This window comes from Ranitomeya imitator, chromosome 7, assembly GCF_032444005.1.
Source record: "Ranitomeya imitator isolate aRanImi1 chromosome 7, aRanImi1.pri, whole genome shotgun sequence".
Classification (NCBI taxonomy): Eukaryota; Metazoa; Chordata; class Amphibia; order Anura; family Dendrobatidae; genus Ranitomeya; species Ranitomeya imitator.
The window spans coordinates 151534760-151547546 of NC_091288.1; the positions used below are offsets into that span (position 1 = coordinate 151534760).

Consider the following 12787-nt stretch of genomic DNA (forward strand, 5'->3'; position numbering starts at 1 on the left):
ATAAAGTGTAGCGTATCGTATCGTATTAATGTTTTAGTTTCTCTTACCCATTAAAAAAATTAAATTAAGGACTGCAATTCATACATTTGATTTTTTTTAATGAGGCTATGGGCAAACTTGATCTAAAAGGAGCAAACTTTAAAAAAAAACACTGATGTGTGAAAGACACTTCAGACACCACTTAATTATCTATTAAATACAACATAAAAATGCAATATATACAAATCTTCCAACATTTAAACATGAATTAGCACTAACGGTGGCTTAACGACATCTAGACTGTGTACAGTTGGATACATTTTGGTCGCACTAATCAAGTTTACATACAATGACTTTAGGTCACACTAAATGGATATTGCACTTCTTCGAGGGAGCTGAAAATGGGATTTGTAAGATCAGCAAATCACTCTGTAGTTTAATGGGCTTTCAATTTGAGAAAATGTTAGCATGTAAAGCCACCTAGCAGCAGATGCCCCTTGCCTTTTCCGCATGCCTCTTTACAACATATAACTTTGTGGTCATATTGAAGAAGTTCTACATGTGAAAAAGAGGCAGCCAAAGACATGTAGTGTGACGCTATCGGCAATGCAAATGTTGGGCAATAACCTACGCAACAGTTCTCAGTGTGATGGAGCGTTTAAAGCGTTATATCCATCTTAGCAGGTCATTAACCATGCACAGGTCATCACCTTGGTAGGTCATCTACCATCCCTGAAGCCACCAATCCCAAGTACCGGGATCTGTTAGAAGGACTATCAGATTGAAGGGCATGTTAGAGTAGGGCAGTGACCATGTGTGTACCACCACTCCAATCATTACCTATGGCAAGGCCATAGATAGAGCACAGCGCGTAGCCATCCTGGCTAGTCCCATAATGAATGAACGATGCTTCACATGCATAGAAACTTCTACATCTTAATGAAGCATTTCAGAGCCCCATTGTTGGGATCAGTTGGAGTCCCATCAATTGGCTCTCCTAGTGATATGCAAAGTATTACTTATATAGTGAATAACCCTTTCGTTCACTACAGAAGTCTTCTAATTGGACAGTCACTTTTAATTGAAAAATATGACATATCGAGGCTTTACAAAGTATTTTTTTCTGTGGCTAGTCCCTTTTTTGTGACCATGATGTGGTCAGTAATTTGGAAAAGGCCACACCTATGCAATTCAATTGCCTGGATATCTAGGAATATCAGACAGAAAGGCATCCGAGTCCTGGAAGCACAAAGGTCTTGTGTTGGGGATTATTCGAAGTGTCTCCTTTTAGGATATAATTTGCTTTCCAGAAAGCATAGCCTCCGAGCTATCATTTGCATTTACTGGATCACTTAATAGCAACAAAGTCCTCTTGTTTGCAGATCACATTTTTTTGGTTTAAGTCATTAAGGGGTCTAATTGTTGAGTGGCTCAGACAGCGCTCTTACCATTTTTATCTTTAATTTTGCTTTCATCCAGGCCATTAACACGAGATTCTGGCTTGAACTCAATATTTCCCAACTTTAGCACTGCAGCTATAGCTTCTAAAACCGACTGTGTTTCATGTTCCATAAAGCCAACGATCTGCATCGCATTCTGTGAAAAACAGAGATTCAGAATCCTTTTAAAGAAATGACAATATGAAAACATAACCTATCATTATTAGTGATGAGCGAGTATACTTGTTGCTTGAGTTTTCCCGAGCACGCTCGGGTGATCTCCGAGTATTTGTTAGTGTTCGGAGATTAGTTTTTGTTGCTTCAGCTGCATGATTTACAGCTATCAGCCAGAATAAGTACATGTGGGGGTTACCTGGTTACTAGGGAATCCACACATGTAATCAAGCTGTCTAGTAGTCGCAAATCATCTAGCTGCGGCAAGAAAAACAAAATCTCCGAACACTAAAATACTTGGAGATCACCTGAGCATGCTCGGGAAAAAAAAAAAAAACAAAATCGAGCAATTAGTATACTCGCTCATCACTAATCGTTATCCTTTACAGTGACTAGTGACCATTTTGACACTGACGTGTGACCGCTGCAGGTGGTTCACAAATCCCAGTGTCCACACCCAATTGGTGGAGCAGGAAGTAGAGACCGGAACCAGGCAGCATTGGCACGGGACCAAGAGGGGAGTCAAGGAAGGGAGTATTGCTTGGTTTGCTTCTTTTTGCCCAAAAAGGACTTGTAAGAAAACCAAATGCAAATCACATTTAATCACTAGAAAGGAGGAGAGGAAAAGTGCAATCATGTCGACTGTTCTACTTATGGCTTCATTACCGGTGTCCACTCAAATAGGTTTTGCACTAAAGCACTTTTTAAATGGCGTTAGTTATCTGTGTGGTAACACATAGGATTTGATTGACAATGTAGTTCTAATACGCTGATATTGATAGAGTTCGCTGGCGTAAGGTGCGCCAAATTCACAAAGCGGCACCTCTTAATAAACTTACACATCCTTCAGTTGTCATGAACTAGAGGCAAAAATGTAGCAATGGACTGGTATAATGAAAGGTGTAACAATCACTTTAATTTTTATTTAATAGACCAATAGTAGACATGAAAATGAGCAGCTAATATCTTAGAGAAATCAGCTTCTTTCTCCTTGTAGATTGAGTTCTCACTTTCAATTCGCAGGTAAAATCTGTATTCACTCAAGACAGTTTCCTATTACTGAGATAGAAGAAGGTGGGTGGTGCTTTTAAAATTATATGAAGACGAGCAAGGATCTAGAATCAGACATGGACATTATTCTGCAAGTTCTAAGGAAATGACGGTTCTCAAAGCTCTATGTTTAACTAACGGCCATCTTCATCTTATTAATGGAAAAGTCTATATTCACTGAAGACAGATTTTACTTTTGAATAGAGAGTTGTGAGAATGAAAGATCAGTTATTTGCACATGTATAGGGCAATCAAAATATACCTTAAAACAACGGTTAGTCTAAGAAATTCGTTTGTTGGGCCAAGCTAGGACTAAGCTTTTGTTAAAAGGTGGCAGAGGTCATGTACAAAATGTAAAAACTTGTTGTGACTCAAATGGTTTGAGAAATCCGGACCTTTACATTTCGTATAGGTCCAATCGCATAGAGAATGTTCTAAATAACTAAAACGAAAAATTATTGTTACTCATGTTGCATATAGTTTAATATGTGTATTTCTAGCACAGCCTTTAAAAATCCACAAAATTCTTGTTGCGTCTTACCCTGACTGTTCGGAAGTTTGATGCATCATCCACACCATTCACTTTTGCAGAATCCAAGCTGAGATAGTTGTATTTGCTGAAATCCCGATCCAGTTTTAGCTTACCTAGAACAATGGCACGATCACATTACAGAAACACACATTCTCAGCAGTTGACAAAACACAAAAAGTACAGAATAAGGGTATGTGCACACGTCAGTATTTTCTAGCAGAAATTTCCTGACAAAAAATGGACATTTCTACCAGAAATCCACATGCGTTTTTTTTTTTTTGTGGTTTTTATGCGTTTTTGACACTTTTTTTGCACTTTTTTTTTGCGGGTGTTTTTTGCATTTACCAATGCATTATATAGCGGGAAAAACGCAAAAAATCTGCAAAATTAATGAAGATTATGCTTTTTTTGCCGCAATGTTTTTTTTTTGCGGAAAAAAAACGCATCATGTGCACAAAAATTGCAGAATGCATTCTAAATGATAGGATGCATATGTAGGCGTTTTTTAATGCGTTTTTATAGCATTTTTACCGCGAAAAAAAGTGAGAAAAAAACGCAGAAAAACCTGAACATGTGCACATACCCTTAATGTAATATCTTGGGATGGCTTAAACACCACTGTTGACACATGAAATGCATAGCGAACGTACATCAAAAAGGAGCCGGGTGCTAAAGACTAGCTCCAAGGCACATTCTTCATTGTCATATTTATACTTACTAAGGAGATCCTCTGAGGCACCAGACAACAACTGATAGAAGATATGGAAATTTCGTTCACCCCTTGGCTGTCTGACAACCCTTGACTTTTCTAAGAGATCTAAAGAAGTCAGATAACATGAACAGTATGATCATAAAAATAAAAAAAATAGATAAGCAAACTAATTTAAGTATTACACTTACAGTGCATTTACTTCTTAGGCCGGGTTCAGACGGGCATATTTCACAGATCATATACGAACCGCAATGCCCGATCTGCCTACAGATCTTCGGAACTTACAGCCTCATATTTGTCAGTTCAGGTTGGGAGATCGACAGTCACTCTGGGCTTTATAGTCTATATATGGCCTGGGAAATACGCCCGTCTGAGCATGGCCTTGTATTCAATATGGCTAGGTTCACCTTTATGTTGTGCTCTCCATTGTGCGCTACATTGGGGTTTCAGTCACAATAGCCAAAAACCTGTATTCCTACAGGAACCAATGAATTGGGAGTCACTGAACACTGGTTGACTTTGTACAAAAACCTGGATCGAAGAGCATTATATAAATCATCTCACCACCTGTGCACTTGACCCACTCCCATCCCACTTCATCCCAAACCTCACCACAGTCTTCATCCCAACCCTAACCCATCTCTTCAACCTATCACTAACAACTGGCATTTTCCCCTCAAGCTTTAAACATGCCTCAATCACACCTATCCTCAAAAAGCCCTCTCTTGACCCATCCTCTGTATCTAGCTATCGCCCTATATCACTTCTCCCCTTTGCCTCAAAACTACTGGAACAACATATCCATCTTGTAATGTCCTCCCATCTATCTTCCTGCTCCTTCTTCGACCGCTTTCAATCAGGCTTCCGGTCACACCACTCCACTGAAACTGCCCTAACTAAGGTCACCAATGACCTATTAACTGCCAAGAGCAAGCGACACTACTCTATCCTCCTCCTCCTGGACCTGTCCTCTGCCTTTGACACAGTGGACCATTCCCTGCTGCTGCAGACCCTCTCATCCCTTGGAATCACAGAATTGGCCCTATCCTGGATCTCATCATACCTAACTGACCGAACATTCAGCGTCTCCCATTCACACACCACCTCCTCACCTCGCCCCCTATCTGTTGGAGTCCCGCAAGGTTCAGTTCTAGGACCCCTGCTCTTCTCCATTTACACCTTTGGCCTGGGACAGCTCATAGAATCTCACGGCTTTCAGTATCATCTCTATGCTGACGACACACAGATCTACATCTCTGGACCAGATATCACCTCCCTACTAACCAGAATCCCTCAATGTCTGTCTGCTATTTCATCCTTCTTCTCCACTAGATTTCTAAAACTTAACATGGACAAAACAGAATTCATCATCTTTCCCCCATCTCACACGACCTCCCCAACGAACCTATCCATTACAGTAAACGGCTGCCCACTCTCCCCAGTCCCACAAGCCCGCTGTCTTGGGGTAAACCTTGACACTGATCTCTCCTTTAAACCACATATCCAAACCCTTTCCACTTCCTGCCGCCTCCAACTCAAAAATATTTCACGGATCCGCACATTCCTAAACCAAGAATCTGCAAAGACCCTAGTCCATGCCCTCATCATCTCCCGCCTTGACTACTGTAACCTCCTGCTCTGTGGCCTCCCCTCTAACACTCTTGCACCCCTCCAATCTATTCTAAACTCTGCTGCCCGACTAATCCACCTGTCCCCCCGCTATTCCCCAGCCTCTCCCCTCTGTCAATCCCTGCACTGGCTCCCCATCACCCAGAGACTCCAGTACAAAAGCCTAACCATGACATACAAAGCCATCCACAACCTGTCTCCTCCATACATCTGTGACCTCGTCTCCCGGTACTTTCCTGCACGCAACCTCCGATCCTCACAAGATCTCCTTCTCTACTCCCCTATTATCTCCTCTTCCCACAATCGCATACAAGATTTCTCTCGTGCATCCCCCCTACTCTGGAATTCTCTACCACAACATATCAGACTCTCGCCTACCATCGAAACCTTCAAAAAGAACCTGAAGACCCACCTCTTCCGACAAGCCTACAACCTGCAGTAACCACCGATTGACCAAACCGCTGCACGGCCAGCTCTACCCTCACCTACTGTATCCTCACCCATCCCTTGTAGATTGTGAGCCCTCGCGGGCAGGGTCCTCTCTCCTCCTGTACCAGTTGTGACTTGTATTGTTCAAGATTATTGTACTTGTTTTATTATGTATACCCCTCCTCACATGTAAAGCGCCATGGAATAAATGGCGCTATAATAATAAATAATAATAATAATAATAATGGGAACTTAGACCAACAATGCAATATGTGAAATTCTCCCCAACATCTTATAAATTATCAAGGCATACCATATAGAAGGAATTTGCAATAGGCCATCAACGAAGATATACTTAATGGTTCACTTTCACAACACTTTTTAGTTTTATTTTATTAAAGACACTATACTATGCTATACTTTATACTCAAGTAACAATGACTGATCACTAAAGTCCGGAGCCCTGATAAGGTACATACACTTCCACAAGAGTTTACGTTTTCAAAGGAGCAGATCACAAAGGAATAGAGGGCATGTGAAACCAATAAATTATAAGATTAGCAAACACTTCTCCTGACTTTTAGTACAGAAATGTTCCAGCTTGTTCCAAAACAATGAGAAAAAACTTTCACACGACAAAAGGCCGGCTGTGGACAGGGAATATATTATGCAACAGCATAGGATGTAGATCAACCTAGTCACAGATTTAGAGCTCAAAGGATATGCTGCACTGAGCAGGGGACTGGAACGCAAATATTCTATCATTCTATGCAACTAAAAAATGGTCAGCAACCTACAAACTGCCTTTCAAAAGGGTTATGATTAAAGGGAACCTGTCATGTGGAAAAAAAAGCTATTAAGCTGTAGATATAGGATTAATCTACTTCAGTCACCGCACAGTGCATACAGTGTGAGTGGCAGCTGTAACCACACTTCGGCGCTGACTGACAGCCGCCTCAGCATGCACTGTAGAGTTTGCTAACAGTCAGTGCTGAGGCTTGGTTTCAACTGCCTCTCACTATGCATGCACTGTAGAGCTGGCTGTCAGTCAGTGCTAAGGCTCAGCTTCAGCTGCCTCTCACTATGCATGTACTGTAGAGCTGGCTGTCAGTCAGTGCTCAGGCTCGGCTTCAGCTGCCTCACTATGTATGTACTGTAGAGCTTGGCTGTCAGTCGGTGCTGAGGCTCGGCTTCAGCTGTGTCTTACTATGTATGCACTGTACGATGACTGAAGCCATGACAGCTACATCTCAAAAGACTGAAAGCGCAATGCTGCCTGTAGGAATAAAGTTACTTTCCTCCCAGCAGCTGGGCTTTCAGTGCAGCGGCTGCACTGTTTCAGACATTTAATAACCTGCAGTGCAACTCAAATCTGCCAGTTAATGGCTTTTTTTTCACATCACAGATTCCCTTTAATCATAATGATTTGAAAGGCAGTTTAAGGTTACTGAACATTTTTAGATGATACATTATCTATCCTGTTCTAAAGCTAAGCATTCTGTCATGTGGCCACAATTATGGGATTTGCATACTACAGTCATATTCTGACTAGACGTGTCCAGCTTCGCTCAATACTCTTGTAATGAACCAGGTCTGACATATATAGTGATCAAATTTACACAAACCACATAATTACCGTCTCATGCCCGTTACCGGAGAATCCTCACAGTGAGCAGTGCACGCGCTGTGAGGATTCACAAGTCTGCAGTCACATAGTGCGACGATAGACTTGTAGCTTAAATCTGGGCAACCTCTTTGAGATGAGACATGGGTGCTGTATGAAGCACAACAATACATATTAAAACAGGCAAAATAAAGATTAAAAGACAGCCAGGTTGTTTTATTGTATTTATTTTTGCCTATTAACCTCAAACATAAAGGGCATTGAAGTTTTCCAATGTACTTTATACCATCAAAGCATAGATTTGTATAGGAGCACCAAGTGGTGTGTAATTTCATATAAAACATCATATCATGCGGCCTGGAATCAGGATGTAGTGAGAAGAAACAGCTATTGTGTGATTTACTCTGCTCGCTCAAATTTGAGGGAAGGGGAATTGTGTGCTTCTGGCTTTGACCTTGTTCCATCAGTACACTGTAGATAGCTGTGCTGACGGGTGCCTGGATCTGACCGTGAAGCCAACGCAGTCAGTCATGTGAGTGGTAAACAGGAAAATTCAGCTGACTAAGTATAAATCGTCTGGCTAGATAAAGGGCAAGCTGTCTGGAGAGGTATCTAGATGTATTTAATAAGATCATTCGCACTGCAGATCAAAAGAAGCAGAGCTGTGCGGAATGTGCAATAAAGATATTACATGTGAACAACTCACACACTTTATAAGTATAAAGACCGACAAATCTAGGATTTCTGCATTGTGGACTGAGCTGAATTCATTTCCTGCAACCTTAATTCACCCTGAATCCATATATTAAGGATAAGTTCACACTGGGTGTTTTTGCTGCGCTTTTTTTTTCTGCAGCAAAACCTGAGTGCTTGGCAGGAAAGAAGCTGTAGCAAAAATGTAGGGTTGTTGGGTTTTTGGTTGCATTTTTGGTGCGTTTTTTCATGCAATTCAATGGGTGAATAATGCTGAAAAAACGCTGAAAGAAGTGACATGCTCTATGTCCAAAAAAACAAGCAAAGCACAAAATGCCGATGACAAAAAAAAAAAAAAAGTGTTCATGAAATTTCTGAAACCTCATAAGTTTTGCTGGTACTGTAAAAAGCAGCTGAGAGTTAGCATAAAAAAAAAGAATTAAAAAATGCCCAGTGTGAACATAGCCTAAACCTACATCAATGATCTAAGCATATGCTATATGCAGACAGGTCATAAATACGTGTAACCCTTTATGGTACCAAACATATCATACAAACACTCGTATATGGTCACGGGTAGATATACGACACTGCGTACCGCATGGATCATAGTTTAGCAAGCCCCACCATGAGGGGTACACAGATAATGGGCTTATTGTATATCACGTCAGTCCAGTCTCTCCGATACAGTTATTTTCATTAATCGATACAAAAGGATAGGCAAGAATTTCTGAAATCCAGGAACGCAAAGACGCCAAGGAGGCTGGGATATACGGTAATAAGTTTACTGGGAACTGAAATATTGGCTTTAAAATTAGACCTTACATGGTTCTAAAAACAGGATGAAAATAAAATGTCCACCATTCACATTAAATAATAGAAAAATCAGTTTAGAGCTGAAGAGACGCAGCGGTAATAGCTGGTATTTCATTTTAAGATTACACTTGGGAGGAGGATTGTTGATCGGTGTGAGATGTACAAGTGCTGCCCCCACCCTAAATCTCTGACATTTCAGAAATGGAAGGAAGTGTACAAATCGCGCCCATCTGCTCTTCAACTAGAGGAACCTGGCGTGTTCTGTGCCCTCAAAACTGACAATTTAGAGAAACTGTCATTTACCCACTTTTTATAGTTCACCACACTATACGAAATTCAACATTAGCTATGAGTGGAGAAAGCTCCAAGGGAGGATTCCCAAGATAGCAAGTTATCTCATATACTATGAAAAATCCAAGTACAGCACTCGCCTATTTTCAGCAACCCCACTGAGAATGAGTAGAGCGGAGGTGCACAGACTTATACACTGTTCCATTTTGATGGGTGCTGCAGAGCCTAATTTCTGGGCTCAAAGAGGGTCCAAGTGATGAGACCCAAAGCAATCCCTATTCTACGGATAGTGGATGAGATACCACTTTGGGAAAAATCCATGTGAAATTAGAATATTCGGTTTTATTCATTGAGCTGGAAATACAACAGCAAATTACGGTAATCAAAATCCTTAAACAGGAAATTTCTCATAAGATGGAGATCAAACAAATTCCTCCAATGCATATTAAAATAAGTAATGAAAAGACGTTTTCCATTTAGAAAAACAGACTTCAAAATAATAATAAAAAAAAAAAACTACTAAATGTCAATTTCTTCTTTCATATAAGCGTGGTCTTCTACAAATCCAAGATGGACCTGTCTTGGGTTGACTGCGACAGAGAGGAGGCAGAAGACCGCAGCTTTCCTGCATTAAGGCTCAGCTGTTCACTGTGAACCACTCCCATATTCTATATAATCTGGGCCCTGGCTAGCACTCGTCAGAGATAGGTTATGCTGCATGGCTGGAGGTTTGGAGTTTGTTGGTGGCTATTATAGGAGAAGACGTTTGGTGGATTTATCTGCGACTGTTGCTAGGTTTTGAGTGTGTGATAATTTCTTTTCTTCTCCTACTTTGGTTTAACCCCATCCTCCGTTCCCCGATACATTCCTCAGTTGTTGGGGGGAGCTTATTTGTATTTGTCGTTACCCCTGTTCCTACTACCTTGTTAGTCTGGTTGGTGTATTACGGCAGGGGTCCCCAACTCCAGTCCTCAAGGCCCACCAACATGTCATGTTTTCAGGATTTCCTTAGTCTTGCCCAGGTAATAATTGCATCACCTGTGCAATGCAAAGGAAATCCTGAAAACATGACCTGTTGGTGGGCCTTGAGGACTGGAGTTGGGGACCCCTGTATTACGGTACACTACTACTCCCCTCTTCCCCGGGTGGGGGAACGGTACAGGCTGAGGGCGGATTCAGGATTCAAGAGCTAAGACTAGGTATGTGGCCGTGGCGTCTTCACCATTAGAAGTATTTCGGGGAACAGGGAGCTAGGGCAGGGAAGGAGCCCCTGGTCCTGGGACACCCGACAACAGAGTCATGACAGGATCCATCTGCTTTTAGCAACAAAACCAATTTGGGATATATGCCACTCCATATGACCATTCACTGGACAATATTATAATATATATTATATATATATATATATATATATATATATATATATATATATATATATATATATATATACATAATAAGGAATATGGTATTAGAATACCCAACACAGTTGCAAAGTTAACCCTTAATGCATAATTAGCATATGCTGACACGTCATTTTCAAGTACTGTAGATCACACAACCTGATTTTCCCTAATCAAATCCTACTCCTGCCACACACACACACACATACAAACAAACACATATTTAGGCGACCTGTATTTATTAATAGCTGTACTTACAGTTACTTATCACTCCACCAAGTGGGTCTCCCTTGAAATCAAATTCAATATCCATGTATTTGCCCTAAAAAAGTTATACACAAAAACATATAAAGCATCTTCAAAGTAAAAAGCATTTGTGTTTCACAAGTTCACATGGACTTTGCGTGAAAATCAGATGCAAAACAACTGCATGCTGACAAGCCTGACTAAATGACCAATTTAGACGATAACACAATATTGGGCTGCGCTGGTGTAATGAAGAATCCTTAGGACTAAGATCAGTTGAACCATTCAGCTTTTCCTGGTCCTCAGGATTCTTCATTACACCAGTGCGACCCAATATTGTGTTATCGTCTAAATTGGTCAACTATCCTGGAGGAGATCATCCCCCATGTACGAGGCAACGTTCATAGGAGCTGTGCTTGTGCTCAGATGAGCACCTTCCTATTACTTTCTATTGCACCCAAAAGGGTATCACCCGATGGTCTTCTATTTGAGCCAGAAAGTGCTCTCCATTGGCAGGTACACCCAGTGTCCCTTTTTAAACAATGAGTATACTGTGACTGGTGGTACTAAGAGCGATCAGCCAATGTGTCCTTCCTATGCATCTTCCAGGTCCTGTAGAGAACAGAACATAACAGTGGTCTTCAAATGATGGCACTACAATCTCTGCACCAGAACAACATGGATAATGCAGAGAACAACCACGTTCTTCTGTACCAAAGTGACACTGACCAGAAGCAAGCAGGCTTTGGCGCCGACAGTTGCATGGCACGGAGAGTGGACCCTTGATATAAAAAGTGTGTTTCACTGTAATATAATTTTAGCTCATATATAATTAATCTACCAACTCGTATCATCTTACTAATCGCCATACCAAACGTTCTCCATTTTTGAAGATGTATAAAAAGAGTAACATTTGTCAGGCCCCCGTTTGGTAAGAGTAAGCAGGACTGAACCAGGACAGATGCCACACCAAGTGTCATACATGGCTGGCGAGACTGCCCACTTCTATACAGAGATCAGACCAACTCCCTTCAGCAGGAAGGGACGTTAAATAACCAGCATGAACACTTTTCTGGGAGTGGAAAACTAAAGGGTTTTTCAACCAAAGAATAATCCCCAAAATATGTGTTATATTCCTTAAAGATATGAATTCAACATTTCCTGAAGCGGAATATGGGAGGAAGTATGAAGATCTCAGCCTGTGACATTGGTTTAAAAAAAAGATCATCTAGGATTCGAAGATGACCACTTCAAGAAGGATTGTGGTTTAAGAACAATTATCCTTTGGAGCATTGTAAGGAGTGGTTTCCATATAATGAGAAATATATCACATGGTGTTGACATATTACACACAGATACTGAGGTACAATGGCAAAGAATTTCAATCAATTATAACGATCTTTAAAATCGTACACAGAACAGGTCCAGTTATATATTTTTTCTGTTAATGATTTGCAATAACCGAGTATGTGCGTTCCTCCTAATGTAGGCAGTAACCCTAGAGCTGGGCTTGCTCCGAGAGCAGTGGCGTTCCCTTATCCTGCCCGCTCTATGGCGCTGCCAGCCATTTACTTGCTGGGATAAGACAGAAGTCACCTGATATCTCATTTTAAAACTCTTCTGGGAACGTGGAGGGTTCCCTGGCCAGGTATGAAATTGGTAATATGGGAGAGGATAATGCCTATGTGAATAGGAAGAGGCCACATTCTGCAGCAATAAACACTTTCTATAAATAATAGTTTTCATTGGAAAGTTTATATGGAAATACAGAGA

The 12787-nt window shown here is 41.0% G+C and overlaps 1 protein-coding gene across 4 annotated transcripts in view; it reads right to left on the reverse strand.

Moving 5' to 3' along the window:
• The window catches only part of MYO1B (myosin IB), a 274243-nt gene that overhangs the window by 105315 nt on the left and 156141 nt on the right, over positions 1-12787 (reverse strand). For all 4 annotated transcript variants that reach the window (XM_069733898.1, XM_069733902.1, XM_069733899.1 and 1 more), the window contains exons 7-10: positions 11027-11090; positions 3893-3991; positions 3184-3287; positions 1428-1575 (exon numbers count right to left, since the gene is read on the reverse strand). In XM_069733898.1, the coding sequence (XP_069589999.1) occupies positions 1428-1575; positions 3184-3287; positions 3893-3991; positions 11027-11090 (415 nt within the window). The remainder of the gene's footprint in view (positions 1-1427; positions 1576-3183; positions 3288-3892; positions 3992-11026; positions 11091-12787) is intronic.